The sequence below is a fragment of the Delphinapterus leucas genome, chromosome 11 (genome assembly GCF_059928025.1).
Source record: "Delphinapterus leucas isolate spDelLeu-1000000601 "Yukka" chromosome 11, BTC_Dleu_Yukka2, whole genome shotgun sequence".
NCBI classification, from domain to species: domain Eukaryota; kingdom Metazoa; phylum Chordata; class Mammalia; order Artiodactyla; family Monodontidae; genus Delphinapterus; species Delphinapterus leucas.
In genome coordinates, this window is record NC_143139.1 from 16,991,144 (window position 1) to 17,018,570 (window position 27,427).

The window sequence follows — 27,427 nt, forward strand, 5'->3', positions numbered from 1 at the left end:
TCCTGACATAACTAGGAGTTTTGTCATTCTTGTTGTGTGTTGTTTTCAACCCTCCTCAGATAATTAAGCCAGCTGGTTTTAACCAGAAATAGCAATGAGTTGTCTCAAAGGTGTTGCGTTGAGATTAATAATAGTATTACTTCAAGTTGATGACAAATATCACGTACTAATACAAGAAAACCAGAAGGAGAAGTATAGCTAAGAGAAGCCAGACAGGCTAGTGCTGACAAAGGGTGCCAAACAAACACAGATTCTTATCAACCACCTTTTATATGTTGAAAGATACATTTGTTCATTTATTATTTAGTGTCTGCCATTTGTCTGGTACTGTGCCAGGTAATGGGGAAAAAACAAAATGAAATGAAACAAAAAAAAAACCCATACACAGTTCTTTCCTTCACGAAGTTTGCCGTCTACTGAGGATTACTACAATAACTTCTTTCCAACCTTTCACAGCATTAGTCACTAACTGGGTACTTGTCCAAAATGTAGTTTTTGTTCTGTCAATGAGGAGTGTACTCTGCCTAGCAGACACACCCTCAATGTGCAACTAAACATAACATTAGTTATGGACATCAATTATTGAGGGACTACCCCCAACAGACCGTGTTCAGCCTTACGTGTGTTAGTTCATCTAACTCATGAATTCTTTTAACATCTTTATTGGAGTATAATTGCTTTCCAATGGTGTGTTAGTTTCTGCTTTATAACAAAGTGAGTCAGCTATACATATACATATGTCCCCATATCTCTTCCCTCTTGCGTCTCCCTCCCTCCCACCCTCCCTACTCCACTCCTCTAGGTGGTCACAAAGCACCGAGCTGATCTCCCTGTGCTATGCGGCTGCTTCCCACTGGCTATCTATTTTACGCATCTAACTCATGAATTTAATAAATATGTATTGATCATTGTTCTAGGTAACGGGGATAGAATAGTGACAAAAATCTCTGCTCTCACGGATCTTACTAGGAAGAGATAGATAATAAATAAACAGACAAATAATGAGATATGCCAGAAACGTTAAGTGCTACAGAGAAAAATAACCCAGGGAGACCCATTAGAGAGTGCAGAGCGTTGCAGTTTAAAGTAGGGTTTTCAGGGGATGGCTCACTGAGATGGTGACCTTTGTGAAGGGCTGAAAGAGATGAGGAGACAGCCATACAGACATCTGGGGAAGATTCCAGGCTAAATGAACAGTGAATGGGACATTCCTGCAGGAGAAGGGAGTCAGGCATGTGGTCTACTGCAGGGATGAGCAAGGGGACAGTGTGAGGGGGTACAGAGGAGACGTCAAGGTTGTATCTCAAACTCTGATGGACACTGGAATCACCGGAGGCTCTTGGTAAAATGTAGATTCTGATTCAGTAGCTCTGGGGCTGGGGTTGAGATTCAGCTGATGCTGCTGGTCTGCAGACAACACCTCTGGTAGTAAGGACACAGATCATTGCAAAGACTTTACCTCCTCAGAATGGGATGAGAAGACAGAGGAGAGTTTTGAGCAGAATGGCACAATCTTTTTTTTTTTTTTTTTTTTTTTTTTTTTTTTACGGTACGCGGGCCTCTCACTGTTGTGGCCTCTCCCATTGCGGAGCACAGGCTCCGGATGCGCAGGCTCAGCGGCCATGGCTCACGGGCTTAGTTGCTCTGCGGCACATGGGATCTTCCCGGACCGGGGCACGAACCCGTGTCCCCTGCATCGGCAGGCGGACTCTCAACCACTGCGCCACCAGGGAAGCCCCCTGACATATTTTTAAAGGGACACAGTGACTACAGATTGGGAAAATAACTCCAGAGGGGCAAATGTGAAAGCAGAGAGACTATTGAGGAGGCTACTGTGGAACTTCACGCACACTGTGTCAGTCGGGGTTGGAAGCCAGGTCAGAACTAATATCCCTGATTTAAAATCATTTATACCATTGGTCCCCTGTTCAATTGTTTGTCTCATCCAATAGAACCTAAATAGGCACAGACCATATCTATAATCCCCATTTTACAACTAAGGAAAACGAAATTTGGAAAGGTTAATTGATTTTTCTCAGTGTCATAGATAGTAATTAGTGACACAGGCGGCACTTACATAAAATTCTATTTATTCAAAATCTAAATAATTATGCGTGCAGCAGTTGCCTTTTGGTAGATTAAACTGAAAGCTAAAGTAATTAAAAATTTTCAAAATGCTACATAATTGCTATTGACAGTCAACTTAAAGAGTCTTTAGGCATTATAATAGTCTCTGGTATCTCTGGAATTATATTAAAGAAAGAAAATTATATTTACCATGATTTTAATACTAAATGCTCTCCCCTGTAGCTAGAAATTAAAAAACAGTTATCCTCATTAAGTGGTTCTTAACTAATTTTGGTCAAGGACCCATTTTGATAAAAGTGACAAAAACTATGAACCTCTTCCCTTAAATACTCACATACATACAAAAATGTTCTTACTTTTCCAGTGGGGTTCATAGACCCACTGAGGTGCAGGTTATGCAACACTGATAATAAGGTAACTGACTTATCAATCTGAATATGTTAATAACTCAATACACCTTGTCCCTATCATGCTGAATAGGTTTTTACTATTGATATTTCAAACACCACTATGATTATTAGCCTTTAGTCACATAGTGCCTGAACAAAATGAGAATCAAGGTGATGTGATGTCCTTTTATCAGGCACCTCTACTCTGAAGGGTGCATGCAGGGCAAAGAAATTGGCTCCTCAAGGATAATTTGAGAGGGAGTATGGCACTGGGGGGCCGTAGATAGAATGATCGCAACCCTACCATTTGGCACTGGCTCTTCAATCCAGCTGCTATGGTAACCTTATAAACAGAGGAAAGGGTGAAATTAGAAATAACTTAGAGCCAGATTAATAAACTGAAGAGGAAAAGGATACCATCTAGAAAAATGGTTCAAAAAGCCTATGTATCATTATCAGTTCTCTAGAAACCACATTTCAGGTGTTCTACTACATTTACAACTCTAAGTACAGTGTGCCAATGGCCATGATTGTTAAATTATTGCTTTTAGGGATAATCATGATTTTATGAAAGGTTGGATATTTTTTCACCAATCGAGTAGGTGATTATAGTCATTATTTTATATTAAAATGAGCCTCTCTAAATCATTCTTTTATTTTCTTTCATGACACTGGGTAATTGGTTCAGATATGGTGTAATATCTGTGAACTAAATGCTGGTTTGGTTTAGTGATTCAGATTCTGCAAGAGCTATAAACTCAACCAGCTCCCCTAATGAGTCAAGTAGTACACATATAATATTTTTAGCATGATGTTAAATGAGCTCGTAGTAAAGAAAATGCTTTTTTTATACAGGTACAGATATGAAAGGTATTCTCCCTTCTCCAATTCCACTTTCAGCATCTCTCCATGTTTCCTGGGGTCAAACAGTCCGTTACCAATCTCAGTTATGGAAAAATCACAATCCAAAATAAATAATGGTAAGATGATTATTTTTTACTTGACTAAACAAGCTCTTTTGAAAGACGTTATAGGTGCTTTAATATGAACAAAAAGTATCTATGTGATTTTTTGCTGTCAAAAGCTTTACTACTTGAGATATTACAGTGCCATAAAAATTCCTAGAATATAAAGCAGAGATGAGATCCTAAGAAAATATGCAGACAATCAAATATTATGGAAAGATGGGGCATTAATTGCTGGTGACTGAGCAAAGCTTCCAGCGGTTCCAAACAAGGCAAGCTGTGAAACAGGGTAAAACTAGTTTAGCATGTACAAACCTCAGCCCGTTGCTCAGATATAAAAGAAATATATTTTTCCCCCAAACTCAACTTGATTTCTACGTTCAGCCCCTTTTCATCAGAATGGCAAAAACGTAATCTCAGTCAATTTGTCCCTAACCTCTATCCATGTTCCCAGGGGTTGCTTACATTCCAGGGAGCTTTACATTATAGTAAAGGAGAAGATTGTGGGAGGGGAGGTCTTGGTGTTATCAGTAGTCCTCTGTCAGCCTAAATATCTAAAATCCCTCTGGCCACAGTGTTTGTTCATACATGTCATCTTGGGGTCATCTTATGTCCATGTTCGTGTCCTTTTTAGCACAGTGGCTCTCTCTGATGCAAAAGTGAACATCATGGAAACATGGAAATAATTCTGCTTTCCACACAAGAGAGGATTTGGGGGATTTCGTTAGCATATCCAGAATTCCACATGGCTGACCCATACTGCAAAGCAAGGCTATGTGTGGGCCACCCTTGGGAGCATGGGAACCATCTCTTCTGTGTTACTCTAGGCATTGGAAACCCTGTGAAGAGGCAGGGGCAGGGATGCCTAGCTATACTGTGCAGCCATCTCATCTTCAGGATCTTACTACCTCCCTGAGTTCTTCCTGGCCACAGTGGCACAGGTTCTCTTCACTCATGGAGTCCATGAATCTACCCACAGGTGTTTGCTATGTCTCTGGGGTGCTGCACTGGCAGGTGCTCAAATCCTCTCTCCATAGCCTTTTAGCATAAATATGCTCAACACCACCTCCCCGCCACCCTCATCTTACTCCCTACCCCTAGGCTGGGGAATCCATTTCTACAGAGGCAGTGTGGAAGTCCTTCTTTATATACCTGCTACTCATCTAAATCTTTTATCTACATCATAAAACCTTTTCACTCCCCTAACATCCTCAATAATGCTTCCTTCTGAGATGTCCTTTTCCTGGTCAATGAACCTGAGAAGTCTGGCTGTTTGAATGAAGGGAAGGGCCAAAAGAGTAAAAGAAATATTGAAACATGAGGGGTGAAAATGGGGTGATCATAAACATGTAAACAAATGTACCCTGTCATGCTATATGAAAAGAAAGCATTCTAGAAGAAAAAGCAAATGTGAAAGAAGGTAATAGGTAAATTCAGGAAGGCATATAAAAATCAACGGATGAGAACAGAGGGCTTGTTTATATAAGAATATAATGGACAGTAAGTTTAATTCAGGTCCATATAAAGAGGCAAGGAGATGAGCTAAAGAATTTGGACTTTCACCTGTACACAATGTAGAGTCATTGAAGATATTTTATTTTGTTCTTGGTTCTGACAGTCAGGGGAGAGACATGGTATAAATGACAATACAACTAGTTAGGAAATATTTAAGCCTTTAATGTTAAAAAGAGAGGCATAGGGTTTAGGGTGGGGAATGAAGATATTTTAATGTGAAGAGACGAGTTATTAGACAGGTCCAGAGTATAAGACTCACAACTCGATCCTTTTCTTTCCTTTAGATGAGATCCTGCTCCCTTAAAGTCATAGATTTATGTGGATATTAGACATAGTGGACACAAGGCTTATCCTAAAGGGGTTAGTGGGGTAAATAGAGGACTCTTCTCAAAAATGCTTTGCGCACAAACCCCGTTTCACCCAAATACTCTAGAACAGCGCTCTCCACGGGAACTTCCACGATGATGGAAATGTTCTGTATCTATACTGTCCAGTACAATAGCTATTAGTTGCACAAGACTATTGAGTACTTGAAATATAGCCAGTGTGACTGAGAAATGGAGTTTTAATTTCATGTAATTTTTATTAATTTAAATTTCAATAGCCACGTGTGGCTTGTAGCCGCTGTACTGGAATGCACAAAGCAAAGGTGTCTACACTTATCTACAAGACTCCTCTACCAACAAGCATAGAACCCCACAAATGTCAGGGCTGGAACTGACACTGGAATCAATTTTTTTTTTTTTTTTTTTTTTGCGGTACGCAGGCCTCTCACTGTTGAGGCCTCTCCCGTTGCGGAGCACAGGCTCCGGACACGCAGGCTCAGCGGCCATGGCTCACGGACCCAGCCGCTCCGCGGCATGTGAGATCTTCCCAGACCGGGTCACGAACCCGTGTCCCCTGCATCAGCGGGTGGACTCTCAACCACTGCGCCACCAGGGGAGCCCTGGAATCAATTTTTAAAAAGGAGTCCCCATTATATTTTGGGGAGTGGAATAGAAATCCAGAGAAGATAAGTGAAAAATCCCTGGTCACTTGGCTACATTTCTAGAAGAGGCAGAATCAGAACTAAAAGCAACATGACTACATAGTAATCTTTTCTGTCACAGAGTCTGACTCATCTGTACAAAAGCGCTCACCCCAGTTCTTCATAACCCATACTTTACCTTCAAAAATCACTTTCAAGGTTACTAGAGGAGAAGATATCTCCTGCCTCATAGGGTTATTAGGAGAATTCAATTTGAAAATGTCTGCAAACCACTTAGCCCAGTGCCTTGCTTTCCACACAAGAGAGGATTTGGGGAATTTCGTTAGCATGTCCAGAATTCCACATGGCTGACCCAGAAGTGGTGATTTCTTTATAGATGGTTAATATTATTGCTTTTATTAAAGTCACCAAACTCTTCAAAGTATATTTAATTTATTATATGGGAGTAATTATTCTACTTCGCATGTTCATATTAAGACGTGACTTTTATGAAAGCATTATAAAATTGTTAGCTTTGACTTTCCCTCTAAAAATACTGTCAAAAGGTTCTTTTTGTTGGAATAGTTATACAACTGAGGCATATAAGGTTTTAACTTTTTATATGAATTTGTTTCTGAAACGTGAGCCCTTAACATGGCCATTCACTATCAAACAGTTATAACTGTAGGCAATGATGTTCAAATTTGAAGTATCAACCATATAAAATTTTGAATTTCAGATAAAACTTGTTCAGCAATAAAATTACAAGTGATTTCTGTTGCAAAATAGAAAAGTTTGAAGATTAAGGTGAGAAAAGCCTTGTTCAAATTTTTGTACTTTGTCCCAGACAGGATATTGAATGTTACTGGAGCGTAGAAATTCAAAGAATTCATTATAAATATGAAATAAAAAGAAAGAAAATAAGAAATAAGGGGACAGGAACAAGAAGCAATAGATTTCCTTGTTCTCTGGGGGATTTACACTGCCTAAAATATCTTGCTCAAACTCCTATCAAATTAGGTTTATAGCAAATTTCACTTCTGCATTCTAATGCAACTTTAGGACAACTTGTAGACATGCTGAATAAATGTTTAACTTCGATAGTGATCGAATTTCAACCTCATTTGCTTTCCTTTCAAGAATGTGAAATTGATGCTGGCTCCTCCATGTGGGCTTATGTCTTCCTGGGGAACCTTCTTCGTGGCATTGGAGAAACTCCCATTCAGCCTCTAGGCATCGCCTACCTTGATGATTTTGCTAATGAGGACAATGCGGCTTTCTATATTGGTAATGTCCACCTCATTCATCTTCTTGGGATACAGGGTACCTGGTTTTCTCAACTTCATTCTCAACTAAATAGGGTGTGGAAGGTTTTATACTTCATATCCAACTCCTTTATTCAGTTTGCATTTTTCTGAAGTCCACACTGAGGATTTAGATAGCGAAGGAACTTCAGTTAGAAGGACCTATTGCATTAGGGAAAGAATATCAGATTAAAAGTAAATATCTGTGAGCTCAACTGCTGTGATATATGACTTGTGCAAGTATCTTCATGGATACAGAAGAAGGACAAGAGCAAGGCCTGAGCCAACCATACGTCTGGACAGGCCCCAGCAGATAAACCAGCAGCTAAAATCACAAAACCCAAAATACAGCAAACTCCAAAGGTAAACGAATGGAAGCAGTATTTATCGAGTGCCTCTTATGTCTCGGAAGCTAAATTTGTTCTGTTTCATACATTAGTCTTGATTTTGGGGGTTCTGACCTTTTGAGAGTCTCACCCTCAGAGACAGAAGGACAAGATTTAAATTCATTGAGGGGGCTGTAGGTAGGTCCATGGTATGGTTCTGCCCTGGCTACTCACACAGAACTCCAGAGGTCTCTGATGATATCCAGGCATGCTGTAGTTAAAAACAGGGCACCAGTTCTAATGGAAAACTGTAGCATAGATTAGGACCTAGAATTGGAACAGAAACTCCATGGCACATGCTAGGCAATTACTCTGGGGACCAGAGGAAAGATTGCAGCCAAGAGATGCACACAGGCGTCAGGGTGTCCCTGTCCTGTCCAGGAGCTCAGAGCCTGCTCACTCTGCTTTGCCCTCTCTTCTATTCTGAAAAGGATCTGGTAACTGCTATTTACTCCTCCAGTTAATTTAAATCACTCTCCCAGGGATATGTGTGTAAGCTCAGTGATGAAATGAAAGGCAGATGGGAGATATTTTTCAAGGAAGAGCAATCTTTCTGGTTACTAAAAATGGTGTCATTTGGGAGATCTGCTCCACCTGCCTGTTAAAGCTGCCCAGGTGGGTCGTGAGCGTTCCAGAGGACACCTCTCCCCTCTCCCAAGTCTAGCTCCTTTGCTGGCTGCATAGTTACTGCACTTGCAGATGGTCCCCCAGAAGCTCTGAATGCAAGCACATTTCATTACCATGGAAGAAATCAATTTTAATGTCAAAACAAGTTTTAAGTTTAACTGACCATAAAAGGTTTTTGAAAGACTGTCAAAATAGTATAATTCTGATTTTTATCACTAGGGGGAATCTAATCCTAAGGGAGTAAAATTTGCTCCATTTGGGGAAATTAACTTCTTCAGAGTCTTAGTGTTATTTTCTTACTAAGAGATAATTAATGCCTTAAAAATGTTCATCCTTCTTCCAACACTGAGGAGGACTTATTTCCGATTCAATGAGGCTGAAAAATGGACAAATCAAGCACACTTAAGGGAAGAGTTGAGGAAACATTTTCAGTGACTAACTGAATCTTATGCACATTTCTTGTTTAAAAATTAATTTACAAGAGCAAAGAAATTGCACTTTTTTTTTTTTTTTTTGGTGCAGGGTGTGTGCAGACGGTTGCAATTATAGGACCAATCTTTGGCTTCCTGTTAGGCTCGTTATGTGCCAAACTGTATGTTGACGTTGGCTTTGTAAATCTAGGTAAGGGAGTTTATTTCTATTTATTCATTTACCTTATTTAGTTACTGTAATTTTTTAATAGGAATAGTACAGAAAATATCAAGTTGCCTTTTTATAAAATGACAGGATGGTAGTCTTTCATAAAGTGGAAATAATCCATGGAAAACTTATTACTGATACAATCATCACACATGATTGTATGTGTATGGAATCTGAAAAATAGGTGGTGATTAGAACCGGACGACCCATAGTTTGTTATTCGGATGTATTAGTTTCCACTTCTGGTTTCCCAGTTCAAAGGCATTCCAGCTTAGTTAAGACTAACAACTGTGGTTACTTGTTGGCTCTTGTTGGTTTCAGGTGAATCAACATTTACTGCAGTCGCATCAATTGATAACATATTTCTGGACTTGTCAGAAAGGCCAAAGATTGAAAGTCTTCTGGCAACTAAAATTTCCTTATTTAATGTACGAGTCTGTTTTAGTAGAAGGCATATTATAGTGAGACTAACTTTCCTTCTGGGCGAATGCTTGTGGAGGGAATAAATGGAGGCCTCATCTTTCCATAGTTATTAATTTGTTCCTTTCCTTATATAAGATGTAGTCCCTTGACATAGATAAAATTCATCTGTTTTTTTAAAAGACACCCTAGAAGGCAGTTAAAAAACAAGAAAACAAGTTTCATTTTTATAAATTCTGGAATTGCATTGTCATTAGTGTGCATTATAAATGATTATTGTGTGTTAAAAAAGAATGCAAAACTCTTGGGCTAGTTGTTCTTTTTTAATCAAATAAGCTGGAATACACATTCCAAAAATTTTATTTATTCATTTATTCATTATTACTACCAAATTTATTTCACATCTACTCTATCTCAAGTGATGTTCTACCACAGCGAACAAGATATTGGGCTGGCCAAAAAGTTCGCTCGGCTTTTTCTGTAAGATGTTATGGAAAAACCAGAGTGAACTTTTTGGCCAACCTAATAGTTGCGTTCCTTTACTTCATGAAGTTTAAAATCTGGTCGTGGAAACTGATATACATAAGAAAGTGTTGGTGTGATGAGTGGTACAGAGAAAAATTGTGAAAGGGAAGCAATGCACATGCAGCGGTAAACTGGTTAAAACACTGTAGTGAGTATAACGTAGTACCAATTGAGCCTAGTTGTCAAAGGATTCTCATAGAATGTTGTAGAGGTAGAGTATAATAATATGTTTCATAGGTTCTTATATAGAAAAAAAAACTTGATTTGGTTAAAAAACTTTGTCAATGCTTTACCTTTTAGTCAAATAAGAAACAGTATCAAAAATAAAATTTTATGATGATTAGATATTGATGTTTTAATTACATATACAAATCTTGCTTCGGACCTAGAATAGCTCTGAAGTATTCTCAATCATCATTTAATAAATAACATTCTGAGTGGCTCAGGCTAGATTTGGGCCAGAGGGCATAGGGCGTAACTGTTTCTTCCAGTAAAGTCTTAGACAAACATTGAATATGTAAATCAGATGAAAGTGGTACTCATGTGGGGTAGCTGGCAGAAGGTTTTAAGCCCTCATAATTCTTTCTCACATGTTGCTTTTTTCCTGTCATGGGTCCAGACAGAAGCCCAGAGCAGAGTGAGACCCCTTCCAGTATGTAGACTCTATACTTTTAATCAAAGAAACAAAAGGAGAAATAATCATGCTCTAAAAACACCCTCTTTCCTTCAAAAAGCAAGATAACAATAATGTTCAGATTAGAAAAGGTTATCATGTATGAATTATTAGGTATTTTTATGATGTGATAGAGGTAACATTTGGATTTTTTTTTTTTTTTAAAAGAGGACTCTTCAACACACTAGCTTTGCTGTATATGCTCTTTGGCCACCCTCTCTCTTTTTCAGATCATATAAACATCACCCCAAAGGATCCACAGTGGGTGGGTGCCTGGTGGCTTGGTTATCTAATAGCAGGAAGCATAAGTCTTCTGGCAGCTGTGCCTTTCTGGTATTTACCAAAGAGTCTACCAAGACCCCGGAGCAGAGAGGATTCCAATTCCTCCTCTGAGAAATCTAAGTTTATTATGGATGATCACACAGACTACCAAACACCTCTTGGAGAAAAAGCAAAAATCATGGAAATGGCAAGAGGTGAGCCAGATTCTCCTTGATTTTGAAACACTTTCCATTTTCCTGTTGAAACTTTATAGGCGATCTATAAATAATACCCCTCTCTCCACTTCATGTGTTCAGAAAAAACTGAGAAACTGTACAGGAAGCAGAAATGAAGATTATTAAAAAGTCAGCTTTATTACTGGGAAACTGATTGAAGAACTTGACCCAGAGTCTTGGTAACCTTCTTTGCTGCTGTCCCCACCTTTACACTTCCTCAGTGTAGACCTTGCAACTGCCCCTCCCTGGGAGGGCTGTTTCACATTCACCTGGGTGGACAGAAAGAGTGAATCTTCAGGGCTTGTGGCCGTTTAACAGATGGCATCCACCCACTTGAAAATGTGCTCTAGTGCATGTGTCCCACTAGTGATCAAAGGATTGTGGCATAGGGCCAAAGGTCAGACATGTTCTAGTGAATACCCTCCACATGGAAAAGGGTGGCCATGAGAAAGACTGGTCCCCCTCAACTGGCCCAGCAATACTGACATTTATAGAAAATCATCACATTTCTGTTTGGCTGTGTAAAAGAAGAAGGGAGAATGCCAAAGCTCATTTCTAACAATAATTAACTGGAGATAACTTTCATATTCCCTTCTCTGCACCTATGACCCAAGTTTGAAGGAGAGAGACCAGAAAACTCAAGTTCTTAATGTCCTGTCCATGACTCCCAGCTCAATGGTGAGGGAGTATTCTTATCCCTTATGTCTTTTACCCACATCAGAGGAATCTGTTCCTGTCTGACACTCTAATTTATAATCTAGATTTTATGCCTGTAGAAGTGAGTGCTTATGTCTGGATCTGAGCCTGGCCGGAACTCAGCCTTGACTTGTGCCAATGGCTTAATATCTAGAATGCGTGTGTGTACCACGCTATAAATGCTCCTCAGAACCATGACAATGAGACTCAGCCTCTAAGCCCTGATGCCATGGCTGTATCTTCTGCCAAGTGTGACACTGTCTTTAATTACTCCATGCTATTTTTGTCTCATAGATTTTCTTCCATCACTGAAGAGTCTTTTTGGAAATCCAGTGTACTTCTTATATTTGTGTGCAAGCACCGTTCAGTTCAATTCCTTATTTGGCATGGTGACTTATAAACCGAAGTACATTGAGCAACAGTATGGGCAGTCATCCTCTAAGGCCAACTTTGTTATCGGTATGCTTCTCTGTCCTTCTGCTTTCCAATAGGCAATATCAGCTGTGTCTTGTTAATCCTCAGTAATTTAAGAGAAATTGTTCCAATATTTAGACTGAAGGTGACTTGTGGCATTTCAAAAAGTAAGCGAAAAAATCTAGCAGAGTAAAATATTTAGATAGTCTGTGGTACGACTTTGTAGCAAAAATTGTTCAGAACTATGTGTGAATGACCACGAGAATATCACATAGACCAAATATGCATTTTATTAGGAGATTGTTAGTACTGGATATTTGTCTTTCAAGTGTAGCTGAAACCTCATAACAGTGGCCATTTTACCTGAACAGTTTCTAGGATTACAAAAGGTAAGTATTCAGACAGGTTAAAAGGTGTGCATTGCAAAACAAAGTTTGTGTTTGCTCAGAGTTGAAAGACTTCTCTGATTCCTGGCATTTGGGTTATTTAAAAGGACTGTGTTTCTAGCCCAGCAGGACAGCCAATAAGAGACATATTCAAGGGCAAAAAAAAAAGATGAAGAAGAACCAGAATCTCCAAATATATAACCACCATCCTGTAAGCAATTGGATACTTTAAAACCTGGATTAGCTCCTTTAGTCCACAAAAGTGTTATTTAATGCTACTGTTTCAAAGTATAAAACATATTCTATTCCTTTGGACATGTTCCTTTATGATAGGAGACTCCAATGGCTTAAAATAATTTCTTCTTCATAAAATATTTTAAAAATTGCTCTATTCATCTATCTCTGAAAGAGACCAGGGTGGGTGTGTGTGTGAGAGGAAACAGCTGAGCATATTTTGGGATGTATAAATTTCTTATAATAAACCTGGATAATGGGCACTTAGCAGACGCAATTCTAATTGACTCTTTGAACTGCTGTCCTTCCCCTAAATTCTAAATGTGAAGGCTATAATCACTGTTGAATTTTACTTTCAACATTAATTGGTTCAAATTAATTTAATTTTATTATTTAATGGTTGACCTGAAGAAATATTGATATTTTAGGGTTTTTTTTAACCCCACACCCCATCCATGCCAATCAAAGCTTTATACTGACTTTACGAAGACTAGAAGAGGAATGAAATTTTGACATTCTTTTTATTTTAACATTTCTTTTGTGTTTAGAGACATAACTTATAAGCAACAGTTAGGTCTACAGACCTTAAATGTATAGCTCAGCTGGATAAATGTTTACATGTGTATATCTGTGTGGTGGATCATTATCCAGAACACGTAGCACAATTCAGTTCCCCAGAAGGCTCCCTCAAAACTTCTCCTACCCAATGCTCTTCTCCAAGTTAATAACTATTCTGAACTCCACCATTATCGATCAGGCTTGCCTGTTTTTGAACTTTATATAAATGGAGTAAGTTATGTACTCTTTTGTAACTAGCTTTTTTCAGTGGAAGTGAAATCTACAAGATTCATTCATGTTATTGCGTGTAGTCGTGGTTTGTTCTTCTCGTTGCTGTGTAATATCCCATTACATAAATATACCACAGTTTATTTGTTTTCTTGTTGATGGACATTTGGGTTGTTTACTGCTTTGGGCTATCATAAGTAACACTGCGCAAACATTCCACACATATTTTGGTAGGCAGATTCACTCATTTGTCTTGGCTATATCCCGGAGTAGAATTGCTGGATCATAGGGAATATGTTTCAATCTGGCTGATATTGCCAAAACATTTCATCAAAGAGTCGTGCAAATGTTTACTCCCATTAGAAGTGTAAGAATGCTCCAATTGCTCCATATCCTTCTAATGTTTGGTATTGTCAGTCTTTTTCACTGTAACCATTCTTACGGGGTGTGATGGTATCTTATTGTGGCTTAATTTGCATTCATCTGCTGACTAACTATGTTGAGCATTTTTTCCCAGGCTTGTTGGTCATTTCATTATCTTTTGTTAATTCTGTTTGAGTCGTTTGCCCATTTTAATTGGATTGTCAATCTTTTTCTTATTGGTTTGTAGGTGTACTGTATTTTTTCTTGATACAAGTTCTTTATTGAATATATGTTTTGCAAATATTTCCTCACAGACTTCAATTTGCCTTTTCACTCTTCTTAATTTTAATCAAGTCCAATTTTAATCTTTTCCTCTTTCATTAGTGGTATTTTGAGCCTGTTTTAAGAAATCTTTGTCAAACCCCAAGGTTATGAAAATGTTTTCTTAATATTGCTCCTAGTAGGTAAAAATCCTATACTCTGAAAACTATGAAACATTGAGGAAGGAAATTGAAGATGATACAAAAAATGGAAAGATATCCGACACTCTTGGATTGGAAGAATTAATATTGCTAAAATGCCCTTACTATCCAAGGCAATCTATAAGTTTAACGCAATCCCCATCAAAGTACCATGACAGGAATAAAGACACAGACCTACTAGAGAATGGGTTTGAGGATATGGGGAGGGGGAAGGGTAAGCTGTGACAAAGCGAGAGAGAGGCATGGACATATATACACTACCAAACATAAGGTAGATAGCTAGTGGGAGGCAGCCACATAGCACAGGGAGACCAGCTCAGTGCTTTGTGACTGCCTGGAGGGGTGAGATAGGGAGGGAGACGCAAGAGGGAAGAGATATGGGAACATATGTATATGTATAACTGATTCACTTTGTTATAAAGCAGAAACTAACACACCATTGTAAAGCAATTATACTCCAATAAAGATGTAAAATAAAATAAAATTAAAATATTGCTCCTAGTAGATTGTTTTAACTTTCACATTTAGGTTATAATCCATTTCAAAGTATTTTTTTTCAAAGTATGTTCACATAATACAAAGTGTTTTTGTGTTATGTGAAGGAGGTCAACATTCATTTATCAAAATGAAGAGACCATCTTCTCCCCATGAATTGTAGTGAAGAACATACCTTTAAGTATATGTTTATTTCTCATTATTCAAGATATGCATAACACTTAGAGATTTGGGGGCCTTTGATTTTGCTCCCACTAGAATGATGAATAAGTTCTTTAAAATTTTCCAGTTGAAAAGTTCATTTCATAAAGGAAAATTAAGGGTCTTTGGGGGGGAAGTTACTTAGAAAAGAAATGAAATTACATGTAATCTCATTCCTTTATTAAGTAGATAATAAATGAAGTATGTTTTACCTGTAAAATTATCTTTAAGAGTAAATAGCACAGATGAAAGAATGTGAGATTCTGAGAGATTCAATGGCCTGCCCAATATCATGCATATGTATCATACATACATACATACGTGATACAGCCAGGAATAACATTATTTCCCCTGAGCTTCTGAGTTGTATTTCCTCACTGGGCATAATTATTTTTGGAAAACTGTCAGGAAGAATCTGATTAATAATTATCTTTTGAATTGTGGCTGACTGATTTCTTTTAATCCATGACCCTACTCTGTATACTGAAATGGACTCTGAGAGCCAAACAAACTCATCATCAGGATTTTTTGAGCCATCTATCAAAGGTTGCCTGGAACTCTAATTCCTCATAGTTTCTGGCATATCTATAGATAATTCAAGTACTTTTGTGAGAGCTAAGTAAAAAGTGTTTAGTAATTCCACGTCATTATAACTAGGATACTTTCCTGAGTGCATTGTAATTTTAAATTATTAAGTATGGGATACAGCAGAGTAAGGGAAGTGGGTAAATTATTCAACATCCCTAACATTTGTTTTGATTTTCCATAGAATGGTGAAAAGAAATGCATCACTGGGTTAAAATAAAGATGAAAAAAGACATATAAAATGGATTGTGAATTCACATAGCTCTCATTCAACAAATATATTTTCTCCCTTTCTTCGCTTCTTCTTTCCTACCCCTCTTTTCTCCTTCAGCTTTCTTCTTTGGATTATGGGAGAATGACCCTTTCTGTAATAAAATATGGGAAAGGCACAAAAAAGACACATTTCCCTTCTCTCAGAGAAAGCATTTGATATGACATGGAGGAAAGAATAAACAGAAATTTCCCTAAAGTGTTCAAGGGCCGACTGATCCAATGAAAATTTATTTTACTGTACATGTTTTTATATGTTGGTCACATTCTTTCTAAAGTTTAGAAATAGCATTTTCTTGTGTTAATTTTACAAATAAAATGAAAGAAAAATAAACAACAATAATTTTTCAAAGTCAGGGACTAGAAAGTATGTGATAAAATGGTTTTGTTTTGTTTTTAAAGGGTATGGGCTTAAAAAAAATTTCCATTCCAATTTCTACTGAAAGAAATTTGATTAGACAGCTGAATCTTCCATTTAGGCTTTTCCTATCACTATGAAGTTACATGGACATGATCTTTCCTTTTCCTTCTTAATACACAGATTGCAATTCTTTATTTTTGCTTAATTTCTTGAAATTTTTTGATTAAATAAGATAGTAAGTAGTAGACAAGATACATCAACACTGACTATCATTGGCAATGATTATCATTCTCAATTTTTGGAGATGTTACACAGACAAATAAGGAAAAATTAAGAGAACTGTTTGAGAAAAGATGATCATAAGAGAAAGCATTATTATTTTTGTGGCTAAGCTAGCATAGTAAATTTAGAATTGTATTATGATGTGTTCTAGAATTAAGTAAAGTTACAGTAAAAACCTGTGAGGTGATGGAAAACTATCTTAATTTGTGAGGGAAAAAAAACCCTCTTATTATGCCCAAGAAGGATGGCTAATTTTACTTCTTTGTCTGCACCCAACTGGTTATATGAATATGTAAATTTTTCTTGCATTTTTTTTCTCTCTGTAAAATAAAAATCTTAATACTTATTTCTTCTAACATTAGAGTAATATTGTGAGGGTCCATGATATAACCAAGACTTTTACTTCACTGGGAAAAAAGCTTTAAAAACATCCTAAAGTACTATTATTACTATAACTCATTACTGTTTCATCCTAATGGCTAAGGCTTTCATGCACCTGTATGGGAATCAAAGTTTCCAGTTTATATTGTAATTCTGCTGAGCATCTCGAAACAGTTTACACATTCCTCATAACTCTTGTTTGGGATAGTAACAAAGAATAGGGTCTTTAACTTGAACAAGTGTGCTGAAATAATAATAATAATAGTAATAGTAATTAATAATACAAAAATATATAATAATAAACTATCTTGTAGCTTTCCTGATATTTGGATAAACATAAATATTAAATTCAAGAGAAATCATATAAAATAAACTGAAACAAACTGTAGGTGCTAGGATTAAATTATAGCTCATGTTTCCAGTTGGAATATTTAGATGGTAAACATTTTATTGGGTTGGCCAAAAAGTTTGTTTGGTTACTGACTACGTTGTTCAATAAAGTTCTTGGTGAAAATGAAAAATGTCTTACTTTACTTTAAACCAAATGAACTTTTTGACCAACACAGTAAGAGCGACACATTTTATGGTGTGAGTGGAAAAAGTGTGCAATGAAGAAACCAATGTGAAATTTCTACCTCATTAAACGACACAAAAATACCTAAGATGAAAGAAAAGAAGCTTTGGGAGGCAAGAAGCACATCTCACATGCTGTTCAGGAACTTCGCCATTACACTGGCCCTTCATGGACAGCATATAGATCCTAGGGAACTTGAAAGGGAGAATCACGTTGGCAGTATATGTGAAATGTGCTACTAATCTTTTTTGAAATCATGTCATAATTTAGTCATCTTGAAACAGGAGAGTAACTATTAACTAATTATTAAATATTTCTATGTTTCTATAACTTAAATTAGCCAAGTAGTTAATAATAAGTCAGAAACTATTGTATAATTTTGTATAATCCCTTAGAAAGTTTGTGTGAGTGTACTCATATTTCTTTTAGAGATTCACAAAATTTTCTTTTTCCTCAGGGCTCATCAATATACCTGCAGTGGCCTTTGGAATATTCTCTGGGGGTATAGTCATGAAAAAATTCAGAATCAGTGTGTGTGGAGCTGCAAAGCTCTACTTGGGATCATCTGTCCTTGGGTACCTCCTATTCCTTTCCCTTTTTGCATTGGGCTGTGAAAATTCTGATGTGGCAGGACTAACAGTCTCCTACCAAGGGTATGTTCACTCATTAAGTAATCTGAGGAGATTGCCTTGTTTAATCAAATTATGGATAGAGTTTCAAAATAAGATAATTTAATTTTTAAGCATTGTAACTAAGAAAAAGAAGTTAATGTTTTATTATGGGATAGTGGATATTATGGAATAGTGGACAATGCTTATGACATGTAAGCTGTTATTGTCACCAAAATCTGTCATTTCCTTTGAATTTGAATGTGTTAGAGAAATATAAAGAATGCCAAATCCACATCTTACTTTAGGGCAGCAACCTGATAGTGGAAAATACAGACCTTGAATTTTGCCTCTACCCGTTCTTAGTGAAGTGACATTGTATGAGTTATTTAACGTAGCCTCAACTTTTGCATTTTAAAAATAGAAATAATAACTGCCTCTTAAGGTTTTGTAAGGCGAGATGATATACACGGAAGTGATTAGTACTTACCTGGCACAAAATAGATGTGCCACTCATGGAAACAATTGTATTTTTTTTTCTTTGAACACCTAGATAACTGGAATGGTCTCTGTGCCACGCTTTATAGTCTCTGTTACTCAAATCAAGGGAAATTTCAGGAGAAAATGGCTATCCCTCAACCCAGTGACCCACATTCCAGTTCTCTTTAGCTCTCTGCAGCTGATCACAAGAATATTTATTGATGCTTTCAGACTTATGCCATCCTGCCTGGGGTGGGTGATTCGTTTCCAGAGTCTAAAGGCTGGGTCTTAAAACTACTTCACCCTTCCCCTCCAAGAGTCCTTGCTATCACTCTACCCTGAACCTGAGTTACCAGAGGCAGTTCTCTTTATCCTTCCACCTATCTATACATTATTTGTTTAAAAAAAAGTTATTGAGCTGCTACTAGTTGCCAGGCCAGCCTCCCTGATTGTATCTGCCTGACTGCCTAAAATTTCGCCTGTGGTTCAAAGGCCAACACTCCTGACATTATGTTCTGTTTCCTGATGGTTCAGTTGCTTCTTGCTCACTGCTTGCTCTCCAGCTTCCTTCCACATTTATCTATCTGTCTTGTGTTCATGTTCCATCACCTTCATTATCCTGGTTTCCCCTGTTAAGTGAACATCAATTATACTTTTGCCATCTAAAATGTTCAGGAAAATTAATGAATGCGAAGTTCATATATCGTTGCTTCTAAGAGTTATCAAAGCAACAGTTAGACTTAATGGAGTGTAGTGTTGCCTTGGTAACAGTGAGCAATGTAGATTAAGAATGTTAGTTGTAGCTGCAAGAAGATTCTGGAGCGAGGAGAAGCCCTGTGCCATCTTTTACTATCCCTAAGATCCTCATGGTGGATGGACAGTGGTAAAGTACTTTATATTTTGCAATTTGGAAAACACCTTAGTTTTATTATCTCACTTCTACCTTCAGATGCCTTTATGAAGTAAGTTTTTTTACCCACATTTAAAGGGAACTGAGATTAGAAAGGTCAAGTACTTCCTCAAAGTATAATGTTCTTTCTACGACATTATGCTATCTTTAAGCCAAAGCAAATATGTAAGTAGACAACAACAGAAAAATTTTGAGATTTACATTAAAAGTATACTCAGATGATAATAAAAGATTAAATATTTTTATACAAAATAATTATTCATTGAATACTAGCCCCTGAAAGCAGTTCATCTCAAAAGACTATAACTATATTGCAATAATGCTATCATTGTTTAAAACTCCTCTTTTGAAATTGCTTTCCATGTCTTTTTAGAATATTCTCAACAGTGGCAAAGATTTAACCTTTAAGAGCAGCTTCGTTATTGGAAGGAGCCAAAGAAAAAGCAACATCACTGGGGAAATCTCTCCCCTCCCAACATGGCTATTTTGAAAGAAAAATCTCATTTCAGCATAAACATTCTGGCATATTTGATAAAACTCATAATTAAAAATTTAAATAACAACTCTACTGTCAACACATCCTACATAAAACATACATGCAATTAATTTCTGCTTCAAGATTGCCCTAAGTGATAAATTTAATGTACCTTCAGTAATATAAATTATAAAATAAACATGCTCTCCAGGGGTTATCCAGAGTTTCTTTGTTCCACAAGGCTGTTTTGATTCTGGACATTAAACAGGAACACTATAGATAAGCTTTAGATATGATAGTGGAAGAAATTTTTCTTCTGCAATGATGAGAATAAGTCTGATGCAAGACAAAAATGTAGAATCCAGAGGCCTGGAAGGGTTCTAATTCTGGGTTTGTCACTAACAAACGTGAATTTGAGCAAATTATCTGCCTACTTTGGACCTGACTTTCCTGATTTGCCCAATGAGAAGTTGGCCTAGATCACACCCACGGTTCTTTTAGCTCTAACCTTCTAAAATCTCAGCCCTACAGTGTCCATAGTGGTCTGATTCTAGGCTTTCAAAGACACATTTATACTTTCAGATACTACAACACAGTCTCAGTTAAAACTTAACGCCTTAGAGAAGAGAATAAGATGACACATCCCTGGATGACTTCTTAGGAGGCCTAGTTAAATACCCTTTCATCCTGCTAGAAGACAACTCAAAGGTCTTTTGCTTTTACATTTGAGGTGACAAAATCCATAGTAGTTCTATGAGATGGAATATCATATAAGTTGTTATTATATTGATATGTAATAAGAGTAATGTCATAAATTGCTCTTAAGGTTTACTTTACTTTTCTATCTTGTTAGTTGTTTTCATACATCACTGCATAGAAAAATATTAGAAGATTCTAGAGCCAGTAGTTGTTAGTAAAAGCCATCAGCCAAGAACTGGATATCATGTGAAGTTGTAAACCTAGAAAGATAACTTTCAAGGGAAAGCTACTTAATAGTGGATTCACATTTAATGATCAGAAGCTGGCATTTCTGATGACAATTGTGTTCCCCCAAAGCAAACGTTGTTGGCAGTGCCATTTATGTCACCCAAGAACATTGATTTTTGAAAGTATTAGGGTGCTGCCTACTAAGAGGTAATATTTTATACCATTACATTTCTTTTCAGAACCAAACCTGTCTCTTATCATGAACGAGCTCTCTTTTCAGATTGCAACTCAAGATGCAAATGTTCAGAGACAAAATGGGAACCCATGTGTGGTGCAAATGGAATTACATATGCATCGGCTTGCCTTGCTGGTTGTCAAACCTCCACCGGGAGTGGAAAGACTACTGTAAGACATCTTCTCTAAAGTGTGTGTCCACAGGCCTGCGACAATGCTTAACTATACAATCCTATGGGGGCTCAGGGACCAACCTAGGAGCAGACCACACCGGTCGAATCCCTGGCTTTGACTCTGCCTTTGTTCTTTTGTGTGGAGACAGGAAATATCAGCATTGCTAGTAGAACTAGAGTTGTTGGAAGAATCAGCGTCAGAATTAGAATAATGAAATAGGCTGGAGGAACTCTGTAGTTATATAATCTAGCTCTCTCATTTTGTTTATAAGGAATGTTAGCTTCAAATGAGAAAGTCTCAGTCACAAGATCATATAATAACATCTGCATTGGGATCCATCTCTCCTGACCCCTGGTCCTTGCAGGTTTTAGAGGACAGGGCAAATAGAGGCCAGTATTAGGAAGTCTAGCCCAAAAGGTCTAGACCCAGGGGTCAGGGATCCAATTGTGAGGAGGTTGATGGTTCTGGGACAGCTCTGCCCGAGATATCAAGCTAATGTGCGTAATGATTAAAAGAGTAGGTGGCTGGAATGAAGGATTCCTGTAGGGTGTAAGAGGAAGATGAGGTTGGAACTATAGGTAGGAAACCAGTTGTGAATAGTATTATGTACTTCAATCATTAATAGATTCATCCCTCTAATCACACCTTTACATCCCTGTCCCAAGCAGAGATTCTTCCTTACACCCGTTGTGTATATGGCACAGTGACTGGATGGCTTTATACTTGTGGCTGATGAAATCTGCCTGTATTTGACAGTCCTAGAGGGCTGAAAATTAAACCACACATACATTTATGTATTTTTATCAACTAGATAAGAATGCTTAGGCAAACACTTCTGTAGACAAATTCATCCTTGTTGATTTTCTCTCTGTTTATTATTTTTGACATTTTATTCAGAGAAGAAAGGATTGGTCTCTAGCAACAGTGATATAAGGCCACCCACCCATCTGAAATCTGAGTTTTCACCTTCCCTTCCTTTTCTTCCTTCTTTCCTTTCCTCCCCCAAGCCCGATCTTTGGCTTCTACTCCTTGGCCCAAACTGCTTGAAGGTTTTTCTTTCCTTTTTCTCTTTTACTTTGGATTTACTTTTTTTTTTTAATTGAAGTACAGTTATTTACAATGTTGTGTTCATTACTGCTGTATAGCAAGGTGGTTCAGTCATACATATATATACATTCTTTTTAAAAAAATATTCTTTTCCTTTATTATCATAGGATATTGAATATAATTCCCAGTGCTATACAGTAGGACCTTGTTGTTTATCCATTCTATGTTATAACAGCTTATATATGCTAACCCCAACCTCTCACTCCATCCCTCCCCTAAACCCTTCCCCCTTGGCAACCACCAGTCTGTTCTCTATGTCCGTGACTCTGTTTCTGTTTCATAGATAGGTTCATTTGTGTCATATTTTGGTTCCACATATAAGGGATATCATATGGCATTCCTCTTTCTCTTTCTGACTTACTTCACTTAATATGATAATCTCTAGTTGCACTGGAAGATTTTTCTTAACCAGAGTTTCCATTTATTGAAAACACTGCATGCCAGAGACCTGAAGTGTGTGTGCGCTGGCCATGTAACTCCCTAGAAGAATTGCTCAGCAGAGAAAATAGGAGGGCCATGAGGCCTGGGTAGACTCACCATGTTTGAGGGTTGGCCAAGGCCCCATAGGCACCCATGTGTGTGGCTGAAGTAGAGGGAGAGGAGGAAGATCACTGGGCAATGAGATCAGAGTGGGATTCAGGAGCTCCATCATGGATAGTGTGGAAGCCACTATAAGGATTTGGGATTTTATCCAAGTACAATGGGAAGTCATTGGAAGGTTGAGAATAGTGATGCAATCTGACTGCTATTTTGAAAGGCTCACTTGGGTTATTGTGGAAAAGAGAGTAGAAACATGTTGAACGTGAAGAGACCATTGCGATAATCAAAGCAAGCAAAACTGGTGGCTTAGACTTAGAAGTGGTAGAGAAGAACATAAGGTACTGTTGGCTTTGGTGGGATTTGCTTGGAGATGGTTCTATAGGTTCAATAGTTTGTAGACCATCTGCTCTTTGGATAATGAAATGTCTCTCTAGATTTTGCTTTGCTTGATATATTCTAACACAGAAAAATAAAAACTTCCCCATTGTTTATGAAATAAATGTATACTATAAATTCTTTTAAAATAAAGAGTTGTCTTTAATTTTATATACAAGTTACCTCAGTAATTGGATTTTCCCCTATTGTGTTACAGACATTTAATAACTGCACCTGTGTGGGAACTGCCGCCTCAAAATCAGGAAATTCCTCAGGCATGGTGGGCAGATGTCAAAAAGATAATGGATGTCCCGAAATGTTTCTGTATTTCCTTGTAATTTCAGTCATCACATCCTATACTTTATCTCTAGGCGGGATACCTGGATACATATTGCTTCTGAGGTGAACACTGATTCTCCCTGCCCCAGTTTTAACATGACATACTGTGACCATCTACAGCAGTGATTTCAAACTCTGCTCTGTGGAATCATGATGATTCCTTACAGCTCTCTTAGGAAATTTGTTCTACTTTTATGCTTTTCCCACTTTAGGTTTTTATATAGATAATGTGGTTGAATAGAAGTTTTTCTGTTATAATTTATGCTTGAACACTTTTTATTGGCTCTCCTATCCTAGATCTCGATAAAATATATAAGTAAATTCAAATTTTAAAATATTAGTTTTGGGCTTCCCTGGTGGCGCAGTGGTTGAGAGTCCGCCTGCCGATGCAGGGGACACGGGTTCGTGCCCCGGTCTGGGAGGATCCCTCATGCCGCGGAGCGGCTGGGCCCGTGAGCCGTGGCCGCTGGGCCTGCGTGCCCGGAGCCTGTGCTCCGCAACGGGAGAGGCCGCAGCAGTGAGAGACCCGCATACTGCGGGAAAAAAAAAAAAAAATAGTTTTGTAACAAGTATTTTCAGTGATAAAATTTTCCTCCTCATTGAATTAGTGTTGTAAGTATTACTGTTAAACAACTGATCGAAATCACCTAAAGATATTACAAATTTCGATAAAATTGTTAAACATGAAAAGTCAAATTTTATTGTAAATCAATCTTTTGAGATGGATTATGTGATTCTGAAATTAATTCATATATCAAAAGATGGATATTAAGTTTTTCTAAAACGAAAGTAATCAAAATATTGTATATAGCTTTAATTTCCCACAACTTATATTATAGAAATTGATTAGGAAAGATCTACAGAAGATAGGTTCTAACATCCAGCAATCTGTTTTTGTAAAAGGGTTTAAGGAGAACATGAGATATTGATGCTTTCAAATGGAAACATGGGTTTGATGGGAAAGCATTGCCCCAGAATTCTCAGACCAGGATCATTCTTCATGGGTACCTATTTCTCCAACATTTGCTTACCTTGTGCCAAGTAGTCACCTGGGTCAAGTGAATAATCAGGCCAATAGAGGAAGAATTTTCCTTACCACCAGCTCCTCAAATGCACCACACTTTATTTTGATGTCAGAAGAAAATGTCATTTGCTTCAAGGGGAAGAGTTGTAATTTTAGACTCTTTTAAAGCAGAGACTAAATATTATACATATGAAGAACTTACTACCATGGTTAACACTCAGTAGTTATTATATATCCTCATGATTATACATCTAAAATCTATAGGCCAATCCATCAGTTAAAGTTATACAGTCATATTAAGGATGGTCTTGTTATTTTAGGTACTTTTGTACTTGACTGGTAAATTCAGGTCCCCACTATTTAGCAAAAACACTTAGCATGTCACAATTATTCTGATTCAACTTGAGTCAATAGGGTCCTGTGCTTTTAGACCAAACCCCACAAAAACTAGTTATAGGTTATTAATCCTTTACTGTGCCTCAAATTCTTATAATTTCTTAGAGTTTTTTTCCCTGTGAGTCCTTGTTATTTTACTGATTAAATTTGATTTTACTTTACCTAACACCATTTGAATATGTCATGTAAGAGTGATTTACCTTTTAGAAATATTAACTATAAATTCCTCGATACACTGCATATAATGGAACAAGGCTTTTACATAATTTGCTTTCCCTATGCTAGAATACTAGTGGATTCTCCATAAATGCTACTTGAATTCTAACATCATTTCATGTGTGTTCAGTAGATTATCACTGACATTACTATTTGCTTTAATGTACTATTATATTTTTTATCATAATGCTTTTGTTGATTTTAGGTGCATTAAGCCACAACTTAAGTCTTTTGCCCTGGGTATCTACACCTTAGCAGTAAGAGTTCTTGGTAAGTATAATCTATGCTTTAATTATGGTAGCCATTACAAGTGTACTTTGAATAATTTTCTAAATATCTTTACAGAATTAAGACACATAACTAAATGATGTCAGTAGTAGATCCCTGTTCTTTTCATCTTCTTCCCTCCTTCATATCTTTCTTCCCTCCCTCTTTTCCTTGACTACTCTCTTCCTTTTTTTCAGAAATATTGAGAACCAATGCTGTACCCATGATAAAGTGATTATAAGAGTAGTGGCATTTTTTAACAATCTTGTCTCATCTAGCATGGGTCTAGTGTCAAAAAATCCATTGCTGTTATGAAAGAGCCCTCTGAGAGGAAAGCAAAAATTAAATCAGTAAGAAAAGCTGAAGTCTAAATATAATTTTTTAAGTTATTAGATGGAAGGAATTCTTTTGAGCTACTCTCAATACTAGGATATATCATTGGTAGAAAGATAAGATCATTCAAACAATCAAAGTGTGGATTTGAATTCACAATTTGTTAAATGTAATAGGAATGATTTCTTCTGACTACCAGATTTTTCAATATTCATTAGTTAAAACCCATAAAAAACAGAGTGATTAAGTTAGATGAGGTTTTTGTCCTTAAAGAGTTTATATTCTAAAGAAGATAGTAAAAACCACTGTAAATGTTCCTCTGTAACTTGACAGAGAGGAGCTACCTGGAAGAAAAACAAATTCAGAGCTTTATATAAATGTGGTTTACATAAATCTTGATATAAAAATGGATATATGTGAAGATAGAATATAATCCTGATAAAATTGGGAAAACAACAAAAATGGAGGTTTAAGCCATCATGGCTGGCTCTAATTCTACAATATAAAAACAGAGATTATCTAGAAAAAAGGCTATTGAGCCTGAAGTACATCCCTGGCTGTAATTAATCTATCTACCTCCCTTTGAGAACATAGATATAACCTACAGTGTGAAAAAGATCTCAAGTAAAAGAAATAATTCATAAAGTTGATTCCATAAAAATGAAAATATACTTAATACTGTATGATACCATTTATATGTGGAATCTAAAAAATACAGCAAACTAGTGAATATAACCCAAAAAAAGTAGACTCACAGATATAGAGAACAAACTAGTGGTTACCAGTGGTGGTGGGGCAATATAGGGGTGAGGGAGTGGTAGACACAAACTACCGGGTAAAAGATAGGCTCAAGGATATATTATACAACATGGGGAATATAGCCAATATTTTATAAATGGAAAGTAACCTTCAAAATTGTATAAAAAATATATATACTTGAAAATGACAAAAATATCATAAAGCAAATGACAAACTACATACAATTTTTTTCAATGTATATAACAGACAGGTGGCTAATATCCCTATTATAAGGAGAACGCCTAAGTACTGAGAACAAAAAGATCAACACCCTAAGAGAAAATGGGGTAAAAGATATAAACAACCATTTCATGGAAAAATAAATGTAAATACCTCTTAATATATAACAAGATGGTAAAGACCCCTCATAATAAGAAGAGTACAAATTAAAACTACACTGATACTGATTCTTACTTATCAGATAGGCAAATTACCAAATGTTGTTTGTCATGTATTACAATACAAATAGAAAATCGATACACTTATACACTGCTGTTATGAAAATTATACTATTTCTGGAGAGGGATATTTGGCAATAACTAACAAAATTACATATAGACTTACTTATCTTTTGACCTAGCAATCCCACTTCTAGGAATTGATGTCAAAAATGTGTTAGCAAAAGTATGAATCTTATGGATTCATACTAATCTTATGGATGTTCAGTCACTGTGACATTAGTTACAATAGTAAAAGACTACAAGCAGTCTAAATGTACA

The 27,427-nt window shown here is 36.9% G+C and overlaps 1 protein-coding gene across 1 annotated transcript in view; it reads left to right on the top strand.

The window, feature by feature from the left end:
* Positions 1-27,427, top strand: part of SLCO1C1 (solute carrier organic anion transporter family member 1C1) — a 46,914-nt gene that overhangs the window by 13,865 nt on the left and 5,622 nt on the right. The window contains exons 4-12 of the mRNA XM_022577721.2: positions 3,333-3,457; positions 7,065-7,211; positions 8,764-8,862; positions 10,729-10,974; positions 11,986-12,150; positions 17,963-18,158; positions 21,145-21,310; positions 23,553-23,737; positions 25,516-25,580. Coding sequence (XP_022433429.2) covers positions 3,333-3,457; positions 7,065-7,211; positions 8,764-8,862; positions 10,729-10,974; positions 11,986-12,150; positions 17,963-18,158; positions 21,145-21,310; positions 23,553-23,737; positions 25,516-25,580 — 1,394 coding nt within the window. The remainder of the gene's footprint in view (positions 1-3,332; positions 3,458-7,064; positions 7,212-8,763; positions 8,863-10,728; positions 10,975-11,985; positions 12,151-17,962; positions 18,159-21,144; positions 21,311-23,552; positions 23,738-25,515; positions 25,581-27,427) is intronic.